Source organism: Lissotriton vulgaris, chromosome 7 (genome assembly GCF_964263255.1).
Source record: "Lissotriton vulgaris chromosome 7, aLisVul1.2, whole genome shotgun sequence".
Lineage (NCBI taxonomy): Eukaryota > Metazoa > Chordata > Amphibia > Caudata > Salamandridae > Lissotriton > Lissotriton vulgaris.
Genome location: NC_141695.1, coordinates 1,756,074,364 through 1,756,094,422, shown reverse-complemented (window position 1 = coordinate 1,756,094,422; position 20,059 = coordinate 1,756,074,364). Strand labels below are relative to the sequence as shown.

Sequence of the window (20,059 nt, the reverse complement as noted above, 5' to 3'; positions counted from 1 at the left end):
ACTTTTTGCACTGAAATATTCTTGTAATTGTATATATCTTGATTTATTTAAGTAAATATAATTGCATTATCAAAATTCTTCGCTGTGAGCTTCCTTTTTTCTCTCTTTGACATCCCACATAACCCTTTTTTATTATTGCGATTATGCTCTAATGTTACCATACAAAGTAATTATATTTCTCCACTGGAACCGTTGTTTCCTATGTAAAGTATACACCCTGGTTCCATAGTGAGTGGGGTTCCCTTGTTCTTCCATTTCGACATAATGCACAAGTCAGCGCATCGCTGAATCCTGCTTCCTCACTCTGAAGGAAGATCTTCAAATGGCTTCAAATAAACACCAGAAAAAACTATAATTCACACCGAGTCACCAGCAAGTTGGACTATGGAAACACCCTCTACGTCGGTACTCTAGCAACTCACTAGAAGACTACAAGCCATCCAGAGCTCGACAGCCAGGTTCATCCTCAAGCTCAACCTCCCACGCAAAGCTCATATCGCGCCTCAAGGAACTTCACAGGCTCCGGATACGTAAGCACACTAATTTCTAACTACTCACACACACATTCAAGGCACTACGTAACATAGGCGCCACCTACCTGGACAGCTACATCTCCTTCCACTGACCACTCAGACACCTCTGCTCTGCAGGACTCTTACTCACACACATATTACACATGAACTGAACCAGATCAGGAGGACGGTCTCTCTCCTTGAAATGCGCAAGCTGAAGACCTAGCTTTTCAATTGACCAACCTAAAATAGACAGGGCTAGTCACACACACATGCTCAGTGCCAGGATACCCTGGCAGATCATAGTGTGCTGCTCGCAGCAGTTAGGTATTTGCTGAGAACACTGTGGGACTTTGGCTGCTTCAGATCGGGACTGCGAGGACCAGAAGCCCTTCAACGCTATACAGCTGGGTCCTCTTCCCACCCTCCTCACGCCTACTACATATAACCACGCCTATACTGCGAAGCCCGGGCCAAGGGCAAGCCCGTTTAAGCCCGTTGTAGCCCGAAGGGGACCAGACCGGGCCACCCCTCTTTCATCTCGCTTTTTCTACTCCGAGGTGGAGCAGGCTCTCTGTAAGTCCTCATTTGTCATTGTATGTTTTGTTGGGGAAATGTCTGGGCGGGAAAGTAGGAGCAAGGCATTGAATTCGGGTGGCTATGTAGCGGGGACTCTGGACAATTTCATCATCAGAGCCAACTCATTGCTGGAACATGAAATAATTTTAATGGAGCGTCGGCTCTCTCAAGACATTGCTACAGCAAAAAGATCCTCGCTGGGTCACATAGCGAATGTACGCACGCCAGAGCAAAGATTGAAATAGCTGGCCACCGAAGCCCCTGAAACCGTGGTGAACTTGCAAAACACTGAGACTATACAGGTTTTGGGTACTTTAGTACCAACAGGCGAAACAACGCTATCACCTATAGCAGAGACCAATATAGCACCAACTCCGGCTAATATCTTGGTAGTTGATAGTCCAGAAAGGCCCAATACCCTTTAGGGAATAGGGAGGGGGCGGTACCCAAGAGGAAGCGTGGCGCTCAAACATTTGACTGGAGGAAGTCAAAGCTTGCCAAACACTCTAACAATTTGAAACCGAAGCTAGACCCTGTAGGTGTGGGCAAGGCCATAGAGGTTCCTATAGTACCCATAGTACCAGATAATACAACAGATTGGGTGAGAGTGGAAGCTAGAGGGGAGGGTAGGGCAAATAGGGATAGGCTAGAACAACTTCAGACGTCTACCCATTTTCCGACTCATAATCGGTATAGCTGCTTGGAAATGGTTGATTGACTGCAGCATAAGCCAGCAACTTAGTGACTGTACCTAGAGGGGGTACCATAAATAATCAAGGAGATAGGTCTGTAGACCTTGGCGAAGGCGCCTGAGTCGGTGGTATAGACCAGTAAACATCCTCTTCCAAGGATGCCCCATCCCTTTTGCCTGCTAGAGGCTCAAAATGGCAATTCAGATCACCCCCTACCAAAAGGTGGATGTCACTGGTGATGGTATTTAAGAAAAGGGACAACTCCTCAATAGTTCTCGATTCACTAGTTATGCTAACTGGTCGAGAATATACATTGACCAGAGCAAGCTTAAAAGTGTTCGGCCATTCTAGAACTACACATTGAACATCGTCAGAGTGAGTGTTTAGAATCTTAGCCCTACAACCCAGGTGAGAGCCCACCCAGATAGTAAGACCCCCGGACAGACGTAGAGTCAGGTGGGATAAATTGGTAGCACACCCAGAAGAAGTTTGTAAATTATACTCTCGGATAGTGCCCTTACTTGAAGAGGTTTGTATTTTAACCACAAAACCTCCTCCCCCAGATTTCCACCCTAAGCTGCAGGTACTCCATACTGATCTAGTAAGCACTTTAGCTGAGGTATTTAACCCCCGGGTGATCAAACGGAACAAAAGGGCCCACACAAGTTCCTGGTATAATGCAGCATATATAAAGGCTAAACTAGACCTAGTCCAGGCCTTAAAGCAGAACAATGATAAAGCTCAAATTCTAGCCAGGAGAGCGGACTATAAACAGCTGATCAAGTGTGCAAAGGCAGAGTGGGACCTTGATAAGTGGACAAACCTAACTGCTGCCCTCGCAGTTAGAGACTCTCGGAAATTGTGGTCTATAGTTAATACAGGTTCTGAAGAACAAGCATCGGCTATTGAACCCAATATAGCGGCCGAAGTTTGGGAAGACCATTTCCGCGTGTTGTACTCAGTGGAGGACGACATAGCAGCCGGGGGAACAGAATTGACGCTGTTGGCTTGTACCCCGCAGCTTGAGGTGGTTGACTTTACGACTTAGGAGGTTTGCAATGCAATTGCTAAACTTACGGCTGGAAAAGCCCCGGGCTTGGATAAACTCCCGGGAGACCTCTTCAAACACGAACCAAAGATATGGGCCCCATATTTACAGACCATGTTTAATGCAGTCCTAAGAGGAATGGCAGTGCCCTGTACTTGGCTGGGCGCAGAGATAGTCCCTATATTTAAGAAGGGTTCGCCTCTGCTCCCAGCCAACTACAGGCCCATCAGTCTCATTGATGTACCGCAGAAGATCTTTGGGAGGTTAATTCTAGATCGCCTACAGGACTGGATAGAGGACTATTCATTTCTCAGCCCATATCAGGCAGGGTTCAGGAAAAATACATCCACCATGGACCAAATTTTCCGTTTGACCTTATTAATTTGGAAAACGGTCAGGATAGAGGGTGGCAGCCTCTATATGGTGTTCGTGGACCTACGCGCTGCCTTTGATTTGGTCTCACGGGGGAAACTATGGTCTGTGCTTCTTGAGTTGGGCATACCCCCTCAACTTCTGAACATATTGATGAGGCTTCACGAGGCGAACTTTGCCTGGGTCAGGTGTGGGAAGAATGGAGCATTGTCATCCAGTTTCCCCGTTGACAGGGGGTAAGGCAGGGATGCATCTTGGCACCCACTCTGTTCTGCCTCTTTGTCAATGGGGTAATTGCGCATTTGAACGGTGTGTTGAACACCAATGCCCCAAAGTTGGCAGGTAGCGGGTGTCCTGCGATTATGTTCGCAGATGACACCCTCTGGCTGTCTAAGTCTCCAATTGGGATACAGTGTGTATTGGATGGATTTGAGGCATTTTGTGGTGAATGGGGTTGGGAGATAAACGCTCTCAAAACTAAATTCATGATCTTCCACCCCCCCCAGCCACCACTCGTCCAAACTACAGCATAGGTACAACTAGATTGGAAAGGGTTCATATCTTTGAATATCTGGGGGTACCCATAAATGAGAGCATGACGTGGGGCCCCCAGCAAATTAAGTCTCAATTGAAACTGGCCCAAATGGCAGGGGGCATCCTCAAGCTCTCCAACACATCGACTATTAAACCTATCGGCCCACCCCTGGATATCTACAAAATGCAAGCAAGAGGGGCGGTCTTGTATGGTGGTGAACTTTGGGGCTACTCATGTAGGACTAACATCAGCAAGACAGAAAATAAATTCTTAAGACAATTGCTGGCCTTACCACTTAGTACTCCACTTCTACCCCTGAGGTTTGACTTGGGTCTGAGACCGATAGATGAGGAATTAGGTCTCAAACCCTTAAGGTTCTGGCGCAGGCTCTAGACAACACCCGAGCTGTTGATTTATAGACTGGAACTTAAAGAAATACTAAGTTTACCCAATGCAGGGAAAATTCCCTGGCTCATGTATATTAAGAATGAATTTGGGAGGTTGGGAGTACCAGCGCTGCGGTTTGATCCTGAGTCCGGCTCTAACGCGGTCTCACGCGTACACTTATCAAGACTGTTTTGTGACAGTAAACTCACTGCTGTCCTTTATAATTCCCAAGCCGGCACCTTAACTGACTCTTTTCTAAATGTCAAAGATTCGGATCATTTTGAGTGTTTCATGGATGACATTTATCCTATTCTAGCTAGGAAATTGTATTTACCATGGAGATATGGTACTCTACCGATAAGAGCTTTTACTAGTAGATGGTTTTCCTCCTTTCCAAAAAACTGCCCTGGTTGTAACTGTGACCTAGAAAATGATCTACACGTTCTCTTCTTCTGTCCAGCATACTGTAAGCCCAGGTGGTATTGGCTCGCACCCCTGTGCAAAAACTTGGGCTTTGTACATTGTACGCAAGTTTATAGAATACTTAAAACAGAGATAACAAGACCCATTGTATTTGCCGTATCAACATTTTTGTCAGCTATGTGGCATAAGCGTAGGCGCTTAATTGCCACTGCATGAATTGTGTTTAGTAGCTAACTGCAAGAAACAGCTCTAAATGAACTAAGGGACATATTGCAAGTTTGATGTTTTAAGCTATAGTATTTATTGTTTATTTTATAAAGTTATCTGTCCCAGCAATGCTATTAACTTATTATGTATGTAAAATGTATACTGTATTTTAAACCTGTTTCGATTCTTTTATGGCTAAATTGCCGAAATAAAGATTTATGAATGGAATGGCTTTTCAAATACATATAAGATAGCATGACATATCATAGTGTAGCATGTGTAACATAATATGACTAAACATAACACAACAGGATGGAAAATGGAAAGAAGTGGAATATAGAAGTGGGAAAATGATATAGGCATCGTGAAATTGCATTTCCGATTTTTTGTAACACTTTCTAATTCCCAGGGCTACATTTTATCAAATAAATGCAGCTTTGGACAAGTTCTTCGAAGTTTTCTTGACAAAGAATAACAATAATAGACTTTTATATGAGTGCCCCCTTTAGGACTGATGGGTTTGTAGCCAAATAGGTAAAAATGCTGCTTGTTCTATCTTGGAATCAAAAACCCTCCCACCCCTAAATTTGCTGGGTAAAATCTGTGCTAATAGTTCACTCCTGATAAACTACCACATAACTTCAGCAGCACCCACTGTCACCCACAGTTTTAGCAGCTCCACAGCCTTCATTGAGAATGGACCCAAACACGGGTAGCATAAATGTCTGCTTCTAGCTATGTCAGATTGTGTGTTTAGTGCCCTCTCCAAGACAGTGTGATTGTCGAATAATGAGGGGATCAAATGAGGGTACAAATGTGCTACCTTGTGTCTAGGGTGTTGTATTCTTTTAAGGTGACCGCCTACAAATGAGCTGTAAGTGGGTAAAGGACCCCTCTACCGTATCACACCTTCAGTGCATCCTGCTCTGCCAGGTGGCCATTGATAATTTTAGTCATTTTTTCAGGAACACTCTTACTTCAGAGATTGAACAAGTCAGGATCCCATTTTAATCACTGAAACGTGGGGCAAGAACCCCTCGGAACAGGCGCACGTACCACCTATGAGTCTAGCGGAGTGATTTAGGTAAACAATGCCAATATCTTCCCACCCTTTCTGAAATCATATGGTCTAATGCTTTAAGCCACTGTACACAGACCCACCCTCAAGGTTACCTGGTGCTGGAGAGACATGGACACGGAATGAAAAGCTAGTCGTGCCCATGAGATTCTCCGCCCGGCAGACGTAGTCACCGCTGTCGCTCTCCATCGCATTGGGAATCCTCATCTGGGAGAAGGAGGCATTGGAGGTGATTTCCACTCTCCCGCCGGATGCAATGGTGGATGTGGCATTGAACCAAGTGAAGGTGGCTGGGAGAACCCCTGGCGAAGACAGCCGGCTGCTGCTGCGCCTTAGCAAGTTCACCTCCAGAACCACCGGCTCTCCACCGGGCACGGTTGATGTGGCGTTGTCAAATCCTGGATCCTGTGGTAATCCTGTGAAGTGTAATGTTAGAGTTAATGAGGGGCCTGTGAGAGTGGCAGTGAAAGAGAATGTGTTTATGAGAGGGATTGGGTACTTTTCACAGGATGCAAGCATGACTAAGAGGAGCTCACAGATACACCGAGAGGGAGACAATCCAAGCTACAAATGTCATAGTGCAAAGAAAAATAAGCTTTACCATAAAAATTAATTACACCTGATGTATGTTAACATTAGTGTTCTACCACGCCCTTCCACCACTTCGATATTCAGCACTTCCTTCTGTATCCTCCGAGTCTTCTTAAGATTCTGTTTTGGTGCTTTTCTCTTTTGTCACTTTGTGTTTCATCAACCCAATTGTCTCTTCCACCGCTTCCTACTGATTCTGTTCCCACAGAGATCCCCCAGGTAAGCAGTTTCTGGCTTTTTGTCTTGCATTTGCAGCTCTGCATTCAGATCAGAAAATGCAAAACTACAAATACCAGAATGCAAAGGGAAACAAGGACATGATCATGTACTTACATGTCAATTTAGACACCTGCAGGCCTCTGAATCTAAACTCTCTGTCTCTGACCTGGTTGTTCCTGCAGCTCTCTTCTCACTTGCTCTCAACTCCTGTCTGCCCCTCTCTTTCTGTTATTAAGTCCTCCTAATGCCCTCTGTCCCTCTATCCCAACCTCATTCTGACTCCACTACTTCTCAGTTTTGGGGGTGTCCCAGAACAGGAGAATGGGAAGTATTAAGTCAGACTTTCATTTTGGACAGTTCAGTTGCAGGAGAAGTGCTATTTGACCATCACAACTTGTGGCTTTGTAACTTGAACCTTAAAGGCATGTGCAGTTTTTGTGTGAAAATGTAGAAATATTTGCTGACTTATGAAAGAACTGTGTATAATACAGTCACTAACACAAAGGAACATAAAATCACAACTAAGCCATAACTGGGCACAACACAACAAAATGGAACACAACTCAATAACAGTAGCACAAAAAACAACATCAGAATCTTAATTTCATAATATGGTGGTAATAGGTATTTGAAGCAACCACTGGTTTAATTCACCACCAAGAAGTATAAATAGCACCAGTCAGACATGTTTTGTGATCTGTCCCCAGATCTCTGCCCCCTTCATCTATAATGTGATGAAGTCATGTCTTCCCAGAGCATGCCACAAGCTACAGAGGAGAAGTGTTTGTGAGTAAGGCACTCCACAGGTCCCTCGAAGACGAACATCTGGGAGACGGCTCCCTTGGCCAGTACTCAGCTCACGGACTGAGTCCAGAATACAGATTCACATTAGGGGGTGACCTACCAGGCGCGGGGGTTTTTCCTGCTCCCACATCTCATTCTCGGTATTCAACAGGGATCCGTTGTATACCTGCTAGGGCTGTGAAGTGTCAGGAAAATCCTTGAGCCTAAAGAACCCTTGGATAGTTATCATTAAAACAGTATCTAAAGTGGACTCAATGTTTAAAATTAAATATATGACGGCATGCATAGATTCATACCCTTGGGCCCATCACAGCACCTGAAGCATTAAGGTCGGGTCATTTCTCCACATGAACCCACAGCACCAGCGCACAGTGTGAGCAAGACACGCCCAGAGACACTCTTGTGAGCTTCCATTAGCTGAGTACATACAAGTAACCATCCCCGATTGGCTACTTGACTGTATATTATCCTCAAATGGCCTTGTTTCAGTCTGAAAAGGCAAGGTTATAATTAGGTCTCACCTAGGCAGCACATGCAGTGTCTCTTCGAGATATGTTGTATCTATTTTGCGGGCTTCGGGCGCGCCCATTGTTTTTCATTCATTATTTTGTGTGCGGTTCTGAAATTCTGGCTTTTCAGTACTGCATTGGTTGTATTTGTTGCTCCTTTTGGTGTTTGGTTCCCTCCCATGGCGGCTCGCTCTATTACATGTACTTATTCCCTCCTGTCTAGATATGTTAGTTTTGGTGCACTATGTTTTTTTTCTTCTCGGCTTGTGTGTTCGGAATGTGTTGTTTCTGTGCTTTTCGATACAAAGGCGCTCAGCTGGCGGCACCTGCATTTTCCAAACAGAGGATACCATGTATATATGCGTGTAAACAAACTTTGCTTAATGATATACATTTGGAACTCACGCAGCTTTTATTTGATCAGCATGACGCCCGCTTCACAAATGATGTGCTTCATGTTATATATATATATATGTCTGCTAAAACCTGGCGTTGCTAGCATAGCCATGGCAACAGGGCAACTAATTTGTAAAACAAGCTGGAACACACCGTGAAAAAAGAATCAAACATGCATGATGCAATGCAATGTCATAGGGGTATAAATTAAGTCACAGAATGCAGAGATGTAGTGAACAAGGCGGGAGCTAACCGCCGAAACGCGTCAAAGCAGTCACTTTATTTGGAAATCGGAATTTCACAGAGTCAGTGCCTTTCTTGTATGGTGAAGTTTGGAGTGTTCCTGATATATATATATATATATATATTTTTTTTTAAATTATTTTATTGGAGGAGGAGGTGGCGTCATGTCTGCTTCTGTAGTCAAACCAGATTTTATTACTTTAAAAAAAGAATTGTGGGCCTGTGTCCTACATCAGCATCCTCGCCTTGATTCCACACCCCTCACCACCATCTTTGTTTGTTATTTGCAGTAATGTTGCACTCCAGCACAATACTAGCATAATTTAGGATGAAAATGAAAGCTGTATTGTCTTGAATATGAAAGTAGGCTGGTGCAGGACGGTAGTTTCAGCTCTAACCACACCCAGGCATATTTTAGAATGACAATGAAAGTACAGCTTTTGCAGATGGAATATTCTTTACTTGAATTTTATTGGTAATATAGTATAACATGTATAGGTTTGGCTGTGTTTTTTTTTTGTTCTTTGCAATTGTGTATGCTTCCCATCGCCAATGCTTCCCCAGTCTTTAGCTTGCTCCGTTGATGTTTTCTTTCTTTAAGCTTCCCTAATGTAAATATCTCCTGTGCTGCTCTCTAAAGTCTGAGCCCCTTCCTGTTGTGCTCACCCTTGTGCTTCACTACACTGCCGACACCCACCCTCCCCCATGTTGCTTTCACTTTAATCCCCAAACCTTCCTGCATGTTACACCCTTTACTTCCCTCCACCATCACCAGCCTCCATCCCCATTGCTTCAGGAACACTGTATTGCTGTTGGAAACAAATGTTGTAAATAATAAAACAAAATGTTGGTCTTAAGCAGCAGTACTCAAAGTACGGCCCGCGGGCCAGTTACGGCCCGCCAGGTTTTTCCATGCGACCCTCGTGTAAAACAACAGACAGTTCGGAATCAACTGCAATTCCACCTGTTGTGATTCCACGAGGGCCGTATTCATAGGGAAAAGGCTAAAGAAGCATGCGCAAAATCAGTGTCTCGCAAGCTCACCCGCAAAAGGTCATCCTACTGCAGCTTCCAATTAGAAACAGACTTGATCTACATCTGTTGGTAGGTATATCTTATATCTTCTTTTAGGGCAGGAGCATGAGAAGGAGAAACTTTCTAACTGCCACACTGAAAAGCCCCCTTGATTTGTCTGATGCGGTGGTTTAATGATATTCCTCCTTGCCACATCTCCAGGCAATGATGTGAATAAACATTATTAATATTATTATTATTATTGCATTTATTGAGCGCACAGCTACCCGGAGGTTTCCCGGCGCTTGCCTTAGGAACCCGTCCTGGCTTTTCCCTGTGAGATAGCCCCTACAGGGCATCCCTAAGGTGAAAGCCAGGCATCCCGCCGCAGGGGTGGCCGTTGTGGAGATTAAGCAAGCTTAATGCCCAGAGTTGCAGAGTGAGAACCCATGATTAGAGCAGGCACCGAAGCGAGAATTATCGAGTCCGTGGACATTTGAGCTCAAGACCCTGCCGCGTCGGGAATTGAACCCTGGTCCCGGGTCTGACCTCAGCTTCTGGGTCTGCCTGCTCTACACCGTGAGCCACATTTCTCCACAGAGAAATGAAGCATAATTTAATTGTACTCTGATGTTGCTGGACTGTCCTTGTTCTCCATTTAAAAAAAAATGACAGAAAAACATTTTTAAAGTACATTTGGATCATATGCATGGGGCTTTGTTATTTGTGGGCTGGCAACTGCCAAAGATCACTGATGACGCCAAAAAGTCAGCACGCAGAATCTAATGTTCAACCAGTTACCACTGACAGGTCAGCATGGTCTGTTGCAGGTTTAATTTTCGTCACAGGGACAATGAGTTCTCAGACAAAGACAGAGAGACGGAGAGGGGGACAGAGGGAGAGAGAGGCAGAGAGAAGGAGGGAGACGGGGAGAGAGAGAGAGAGAGAGAGAGAGGGAGACAGAGAGAGAGGGGGAGGCAGAGAGAAAGGGAGGGAGACAGAGAGAGAGAGGGAGACAGAGAGAGAGATGGAGGAAGAGAGATGGAGAGAGACAGAGACAAAGATGGAGGGAGACAGAGGGAGAGAGAGAGGAGGGAGGGAGACAGATGGAGACAGACAGGGAGATAGAGGGAGAGACAGAGGGAGGGAGATAGAGGGCGACAGAGAGAGAGAGGGAGGAAGACAGAGGGTAACAGAGAGAGAGAGGGAGGGAGCCAGAGAGAGGGAGACAGAGAGAGACAGAGAGAAAGGGAGGGAGACAGAGAGAGGGGGAGACAGAGAGAGAGAGAGGGGGGAGACAGAGAGAGGGAGAGAGAGAGAGGGAGACAGAGGGTGAGAGAGTGGCAGACAGAAGGAGACAGAGAGGGAGAAAGAGAGGGGGACAGAAGGAGGGAGACTGAGAGACACAGAGGAAGACAGAGACAGAGAGAGGGAGACAAAGAGGGAGAGAGAGAGGGAGGGAGACAGAGGAAGGGACACAGTTGGAGGAAGACATCGGGAGAGAGACAGACAGAGGCAGACAGAGGGAAGGAGACAGAGGGAGAAAGAGGGAGTGAGACAGAGGGAGAAAGAGGGAGACAGAGAGAGAGAGGAAGGGAGAGAGAGGAAGGGAGAGAGAGGGAGAGAGAGATAGGTTGCACGTTTAATTTTCGTCACAAGGACAATGAGCTCTCAGACAGAGAGACAGAGAGGCATAGAGACAGAGACGGAGAGGGAGACGGAGGGAGAGAGAGGCAGAGATACGGAGAGGGAGATGGAGGGAGACAGAGAGGGGTAGTGAGATGGAGGGAGACAGAGGGAGACGGAGGGATGCAGAGGGAGACAGAGGGAGAGAGACAGAGGGAGGGAGGCAGATGGAGACAGACAGAGGGAGACAGACAGAGGGAGGGAGGCAGAGGGAAGTAGACAGAGGGAGGGAGACAGAGAGAGTGAGAGGGAGACATAGGGAGACATAGGGAGACAGAGAGAGAGAGGGAGGGACAGGGCCAGACTGGGAACCAGAACCGGCCCTGGCAAAGTGCCCGGCCGGCCCCCTCCCCCCTCCGGGAGGAGGAGGAGGTGCGACCGCGCTCTGTGCCAGGCCGGTTTTCGGACATTTTTGTTACAGGGCCGTTTTTGCAGCATAACGGCCCTGTAACAAAAACGGCCCCCAGGGGGCCAAAACCGGCCCCCAACCATGCGGCCCACCGGGGGATTGCCCGGTGCCCGCAACGGCCAGTCCGGGCCTGGGGAGGGAGACAGAGAGAGGGGGAGGGTAACAAAGAGGGAGACAGAGTGAGTGAGACAGGGAGATAGAGGGAGACAGGGAGAGAGGGAGGAATAGAGAGAGAGTGTGAGAGAGAGAGAGGGAGGGACGGTGACAAAGAGAGAGGGAGGGAGACAGAGAGCGAGAGGGAGAGAGATAGAGGGAGGATGACAAAGAGAGGGAGGGAGAGAGAGAGAGAGAGAGAGAGAGAGAGAGAGAGAGAGAGAGAGAGAGAGAGAGAGAGAGAGAGAGAGAGAGAGAGAGAGATATGTGTGTATGCCGGGTCTGGTAGCTCAGAGGATGAATGCGTCCGCTGCAGGGGTTTGTGTTCAACCTCATGGTCACAGTTTTTTTTTTGCTCTAGCCCCACTCACCCCAATTCCGGACGGTGTGGCCCTCGGCCGCAAACCACACTGTAAATTTGGCCCCGATAGAAAGTTTGTGAGTACCCATGGTCAAAAGTAAACTTTGCAGGCACAGCATTACTTTATTTAATCCTTTAAAGTAAATTACACTTACATTTTCATTTTTGTTCCTCAAAACCATGCGTGTCCTCCAACAAGAATCACTTAGCATGTATATTTTAACTTTATTTCTTGCATGCTCTGAGATAATCGGCTCCTGTGGTTGTGTGAACCAAAACGTAATACCAGCGTTGTTACGTTCTGGCCAGCTTGTTTCTCTGTCCATGTCTACAATTCCCTACTGCTCGTGGCTCCAGGACGTGCACCCCAGGAAAAAGTGAATGAAACGCTGCACATGTGCCCTGCTTCTTACAATAAACATCAAAATAAGAACAAAATCAAATATTAAAAAAAGTTGTGCTGATAACTAAAAGATAACATACTTTGGCGCATATTCTCAAGGACTTATTGCCAAGTTATTGGCACTTGATTGCAGCCAAAGTGGCGATAAATAGATCACCTCTTTCACAAGCTGGTGCTAACAGCCCATATTACCAGTTAACCCGCGATAGCAGCCGCAAAAAACATCGCCACAGATGACCCCTGCAACTATCGATAATGATTTGCAGAGTAGGCGTTCACATGCAAAAAGCCACTACTGCGCAACATTCTCAACGACCAGCCAGGTCAGCGATACGACTACAAAACATGCGATTAGGCACGTTAGCAGCAGGAAACTAACACCTGCTCTGACCTGGTGCAAAGTAGGACCACAACCTGCACCACAAAAGGGAGCGCAGCCCACAGCCACACTTGAAGGGTAACAGATGCCATGGAGCCACTGATCATTCAGCTCGGAGCCCCAACAGAACCACAACACCCCCCGCCACCACCCCTGGAACAACACTGAGGCAGCAAAGACAAACACAGCGACCCCAGAAAATGCACCAACCTCAGAGCCCCAACATCATAGAATGTCATTGCCCACTACAGGCCCAAAGAGACAACCCACCTCCGCATCCTGACCACCATTGGCCACCGACTGACGGTACCAACACAGCAGACAACCCACATCCCATCTCAGAAATGATGCACCTGTTGGCCTCTGGTTCCCTCCAACCAAAAACCGCATGAGTCGGTGGAGTCACACACCCAGCCCAATCCAAGTCCCTCACATCGGTCATGAATGACAGCATCAGCTTGATACCCCAGTATCAATACTTCCCCCACACTGCGCAAAAACAGCCGGAGACCAAGCAAGGCGTCTACGCCACAGCTGGCATCCCACACGTGTCAGTGGGGAATTGACTGCACACATGTCCTACTTGTGCCCCCTGGCAAAACTGCACTCAATAACCACAACAGAAAGAGCACATATTCCATCAATGTGCAGGCAATAGTGGACCATCGGGGAATCTCTACCAACGTCGACGCCAACCACCCAGGCAGTGTGTATGATGCATACACCTTCGACAGTCCATCATGAACCTGCAGTACCAGGATGGCACCCAACGAAATGCACTGCTCATTGGCCAATACCAAATGCACACACCACACACCCCTACAATCATGCAACTCACAACACAGGAAATGCACACGTCACAAGCTCACATACAACTTGCACATCCACCAGACATGACTGCACAACTCACTGTGGTAACGTGGCCCAGCCATGTACATTAGCCATCAACGGCATGCACCTCAGCCACCCAATAGCAGAATGTCGGAAGAGGTGGGGAGCAGGCTTGTGCAAAGGAGGCAAGTGACCCATGAATGAGAATATACATAATGGCAAGTGTGGCATGGATGTGAGTGCCAGATTGCGCTATGAAGACCACACACACATATCCATGTCGACACACACCAATTGCGCCGGGACACTCAGTAGAGTAGCTGCGCGCTTTATAAAAAACCTCGGTAACATAACATAACAATGGCGTTCGGAGTATTGTGGACAGTGGACGCAACCATGTCACCCCAGCCAGTGGGGAAGATTGCGGGAATGTAGTCTGTTACGTTCCCCGCTGTAAGCGTGAGCAGAGTGGGCTGGCTCGGCGTATGCCAGGCCAGCGTAGGGGTGTGAATAAAAGGCACGTAACTCTGGGCGTGGTCCTCTTCGGCAATGCCCAACGTCTCTGCCAGGACGGCGCCTCTCACCCGTCAATGAGGCCATCGCCGTGAGCGGGGTTGCCTCTGATCCTGTGTGCCTGGTGCACCCCGGGACGCTGGTCCCTGAACCAGTTCTGCCTGCCCCTTCGCACCCAGGCCTCAATGCCCTCCCGCCAACACTGGTGCGTGTCAAAGAGGGCCTACCTCATGCCGGTGCAAGCTTCAAGCCTGAGGGCCGCGACCCTGGCAGCCTCCTCAGACCATCACGGCTTCTGCAACACAGGCCCGCAGTACTCCGTTCTCGATTACGTACTTCACCGGCAGACACAGTGGACAAGTAGGTCACACATTTGCAACTGAGTCTTAATTACACCATGGCAGAGAACATTATTTAAGGCAGAGGTTAAATCACTATACTCCCTTCGATGTGGTGCCACCAAGTCGGTGTATAGCATTCCAACCACACATGTCTGTGGGCCCACGCAGAGTACTGCCCACGGCCTACGCTGTGCTTGAGTAGGTCACAAAATTGGAACTGGACATTGAATATTCAAAGGCAGTGTACATATTATTTCACGCAAGGAGAGGCATAAGATGGTGATGTGCTGCATGTGGGAGAAAAAAGGATCATCGTAACGGAGGTGATCCAACACTACCGACAACTGCCCTGGTGTCACTAACTCTGTGCATCGCGAGCCCACGACATGTAGCTGTGGGCCACTGCTGACCGCTGCCTTCGGCCTACACTGCAGTCCAGTAGGTCACAGAGTCTTGATTTAGCAATTGCGGAGTTCATAACAGTGTACCGGCATCATCGCAGACTGCATCCCCCCCAGCCCCGGTGCCACTAAGTCTGTTCCCCGACATTCATGAACACTCTCTGGTCGTACATTGGTGGCGTCTGAGTCTATGGACTAGGGGGTAGTTTTCATCCTCATGTAGCTGATATCGAATTGGTGGTGGCATCGAGGCTGTCGCTTTCCACTGCCCCATTTGCTGTTTCTGGATAAGTTCAGACCTTTGCATCATGCCCTGAAGGACACCTTCCACTATCCCAAGCAACCCTTCCGCTACATTCACTTTGGACCTCAACGAGGACTCGCTCAGTCTGCGTGGCCCCACCTCAGTGGACCGCAAGTCACCATCCCATGGCGGGGTGCCTGTGCCGGCCACTGTGCATCCAGGGCCAATAATGAAATTAATTTGTACTTGTATAGCGCACTGCTACCCCAGCTGGGGTGTCCTGGTACTGTACTCATACCGCTGTGGAACCCTTCCTCGCTTTTCCCTGTGAAATGTCCACTCCTGGGCACCCCCAAGGTGAAGGTGAAGTGAAGTAGTGTGGCTCACTGGTTAGAGGCGGCAGACCCGAGAGCAGAGGACGGCCCGGGACCAGGGTTCGATTCCCGGCGTGGCAGGTTTCTGGACCAGGGTCAGCGGACTCGATAATTCTCTCGCCTCGGTGCCCACTCTGATCAGCGTTCACACTCGGCAACTCTGGACATTAGCTTGCCTCATCTTCACTAACGGCCCCACCAGACCACCGGGGATGCCTGGTCTCACCCTGGAGATACCCATTAAGGGACCATCTCTCAGGGAAGCCAGGAAGGGTTTCGCAGCGGTCGAAGCGCCTTGGGACCCTCCGGGTAAGTAGTGCGCTATATAAATGCCTATACATACATACATACATACAAGCCAGGCATCCCAGCGCTGTTTGGGCCGTTGTTGAGATTAAGCAAGCTATTGCCCAGAGTTGCAGAGTGGGACCCATGATTAGAATAGGCACCGAGGTGAGAATTATCAGATCTGAGGAAATTGAGCCCAAGACCTGCCGAGGCGGGAATTGAACCCTGGTCCCGGGCCAGACCTCTGCATCAGGGTCTGCCGCTCTAACCATTGAGCAGCACTTCTCCACAAACTCGGTGCTGGTCAGGTCTGGGACCCCTTCTTCTGAGACATTGAATGGCCTCCGAGGCGATGGTCTTGGGGTCATCAACGCCATGTGTCTGTGGCCCAGCGCTGTCCGCTGCCTCTGGCCACAAATGCGGCCCACCAGGGCTCACACATCAAATCGATTCCAGACCAGCCTGGGCATGGCATCACCGCAGGAGGCACACGCCACCATCGCCAGGACCACCTCCAACCGCCATCAGCCAGAGTTGAAACAGTGGTCCTGGCAGACTGACGGAGTTGCTCAAACCTGTTGTGAATGCCATCATCTGCCTGATCCCCTGCTCAGCACTCCAGGTGCCACTAACTCAGTACACCACAAATCATCGCTCATTACTGTTTTGGTTATGTGCTGTGGAGAGCTCATGCAGCAATGTCACCTCAGGCAGTGTGGGAGACCTGGGACGACAATGGTGAAGAGGATGCAGGTGTGACCCCCCCCTGCAGCTGCATCAGGAATGTCCAGGAGGGACACTATCCTAGACATTTTCTTCACATGTGCGCTCTCAGCTCTAGTGCCCCAAACTCAACGCATTGAAAGTCCTTGACACTTCTGTTTGTATGTTGGGTGACCTCTGTACTTGCTCCGGCTCTTTCCATGTTGCTCAGCAGTTGACTCTGTTATGCAGGTGTTTTCTGTTTCTATTGCACTGGTGTCCACTGTTCAAGTTGTTGCTGGCACCAAGCACTCCGTGCGGCTGGCTCTTACTCACCCCACACACATCCAGCACAGGCGTCACTGTACATGTGGCCCTGCCAATAAAGGGTCCAGGCGCATGTGCCCGTAGTCAGTTCAACATAATTTCTGCATGTGTCCCTGTGGTCTTGTTGTATGCATGAGGGCCCTGGGCACTATGACAATAAATTGTACTGTGTACAGCGGAAGCAGACATGTCACCACAGGCAGCGAGTTAGTGCTTGGACATGTAGCTTTGTCATCACCCACTCAATTCATAAGAAGAGTGGACTGGGCCGTCACACGCAGAGCCAACGTGGGTGTGTGACTGATATATGCGTGCCCCAGGGCGTCGTTCTGTACTGGAAATGTGCATCTGCATGTGTCTCTATGGCAGTGTGGGTCTCCTTTGTGGGGTGTAGGTGGTCCCTAAAGGGTAATGGACAACCACGTATGTGATCTAGTTCGGCTTCTGTGGGTTCAGACCACACCCGCACCTGTTCGTCCACCTCCTTTTGGCATTTTGACACCTGGCATTGGGGTGCCATGTGTGGGTCGGTGAAGTGTTGTGGGCCTGCCTTGCTTGCGGGTGCTTCATGCTGTGTGGTCTGTTGCAGGGGATGGGTTCTCCCCTAAGTAGCTTGGCTGCCCTGGTCCTGGTGGTGGGTTGCGTGGAATGGCCATGGGCTGTTGTGGGCGGCAGTGTTGAAAGTGTGGTGGTCCTCTCGGGCATCACTGATGAGTTGTCTAGTCTTTCTCTGCAGGAGGAGTTGTGTGTCCCTCTGCAATGTGAAGGGGAGATGCATGCCGGCATGTATGTTGCTGCATTGTTCTTGTTTACATGCAGACTGTAGGACAATGTACATTGTGACTGTTTTGGAGGTGCAGGATTTAGATGCGGGACAGTGGACATTTGGATGTGAGGTTGTACGCGTACATTTCCATTTCACAGTTTCAATCTCTGTCAGATGTAGTATTCCTGTTTCTGCTGGTGTGCGGAGCCAGTTGGTATCCTCTATTCTGCAGCGACAGGGTTGCACATTGTACCACATTGTTGTCAATGTGGATTGGCTGTTCTTGCTATGTGTGTGTGCTACAGTGTGCTATGGGGATGTGGGACATGTTCCAGGGTCACTGTGCAGTGTGCAGTGTGGTACACTTCGTTGGGCATGTGTGCCATGTGCCCATGTCCCCCCAGGCCCTGTTTGTTACTCACCCTGTTATTGTTGTGTCAGGTCCTATCGAGCTGTGTCCGGACTCCCAACTCCTTGCACCGTCTCCACACTGTTGAGAGTGGCCTCCGTTTCATCCAGCTCCTCCTCTGGGGCTGGACTCCCACCCTCTGTCGCCGTTGCTGTCTTCCTGTTGGCAGCGCCTTTGTGCCTGGGTTAGATTTTCACATCATGCCAGCGCCTCTTGGCCTCCTCCATTGGCCGCCTCGACACTCCGACTGCATTCCCAGTAGTGTAATTGTGGGTCAATTGATGGTTGTATTTTGTCACCTCGTGACGCTGATCTTGTTTTGCTGCGGACTGCACCCCGCCTTTCTTTCCCTCTTCTCCTTGGCCTTCCTCGACCCGTTGTTCCTTGCTGGTGGTCTGTGGGGCTTGTGGGGTTCGCGTCAGCCTCTGCACTCGGTCAGGGTGCATCCATGTCGCTTTGCACTTTGGATTGTTTCTGGTGTGTTGTTTTTATAGCTGTGATAGTGCATTTTCCCGCCAGAGGCGTGGCATTTGCAGGCCTGTCACTGGTTTTCGCTGATATTTGTACGACGATTGGCCTCATCGCAGGATTTTTTTAGTTTTGCTTTTTTGCGGTGTGGCGTTGGTGTTAACGCGGACATTTGATGCGTTATCTGGTGACTATTGCATGGTACAGCCGTGTAGAAAATGCTTTGTGAACACGGCATCATTTTCCCACAGTAGACTGCGATGTTGGGAGTTGCGTTAATTACTTTTGCAATGGTTATCAAACGTTCTTGATAATATGCCCCTTAGTTCCATGCCATGACTTGAAAATTTAGCAGATACTCAAGCTATTTGAATTCGTATTCATTTGATATATAACAGTTGCTCCTTGTTTTCAATAATTACAGACGCCTTAAACATCTGCCTGTGGCTATAATAGTCCTAAGGTAAGGCAAGGTCTGGGATGTTCTTGTTGTTTTTTATTTAAAGTAGCCATCAATATTAATGGGGACTTAATTGTATAGGGCATCACAATTCCTCTTGCATCATCATCATCATCTCACAGATAACAGTCTAGTAATACACTGGGTACTAGTCACTCTTGATACCTTTTCTCCCCAATTCTACACTTCTTAGTGTTGGCCTACAGAAGTGTGTGTCACTATGCGAGTGACCAAGCGATGTATGCAGAGCTGCATAGCTAAACACGTAGAAAGTCCTGAAGGCGAGACATATTGCCTATGCCAATGCTTGCTTTTCTCTGCACATAAGTCTGAAGGTGCACAGTTAAAGTATTGAGTTTGAAATCTCGACCTATAAAAATATTGTGTTTGAAATGTCCAAGGTACATAATATCGAGGTCAAGAATATCGTTGGACAGAATATCGACCCTAAAGTAAGTAATATCGTTTTTTTTATATCAATGTAAGTAATATCGAAGTTACTAATATAGATAATTGTATTATTGTTATGTATTTTATTATGTATGTGTAATATTTCTTTTGTTAAGTATTTTACTTGTTTTAAATTATATGTGTTTTATTTTTATATATTAATAATGTTATTTTTAAGTAAATATTATGTTTCAGTACTGGAGGCGGTTGTGGGTTTATAGGGGAATAGGGTGGGTAGTAATTTAAATATACTACATTTATTATTAATTTTTAGTCATTATAAATTAATTTTAATTAATGTTTGTGTTTATTTTTGTAGTGGGATGTGGGTTTACAGGGGAATAGGGTGGGAAGGAATCTAATTATAATTATTTATATTTATTGGAATGGGTGAATATTTTATTTTTAGTTAATTAATAATTGGTAATTAATTATCTCATATGATAATACATTTTTTTAATTGGTGATTAATGTTTTTAATTGGT

General features: G+C 47.6%; 1 protein-coding gene across 1 annotated transcript in view; it reads right to left on the bottom strand.

Moving 5' to 3' along the window:
* Nucleotides 1-20,059, bottom strand: part of LOC147706591 (cell adhesion molecule CEACAM1-like) — a 261,490-nt gene that overhangs the window by 25,771 nt on the left and 215,660 nt on the right. Inside the window, exon 8 of the mRNA XM_086933082.1 lies at nt 5,929-6,249. Within this exon, the coding sequence (XP_086789208.1) occupies nt 5,929-6,249 (321 nt within the window). The remainder of the gene's footprint in view (nt 1-5,928; nt 6,250-20,059) is intronic.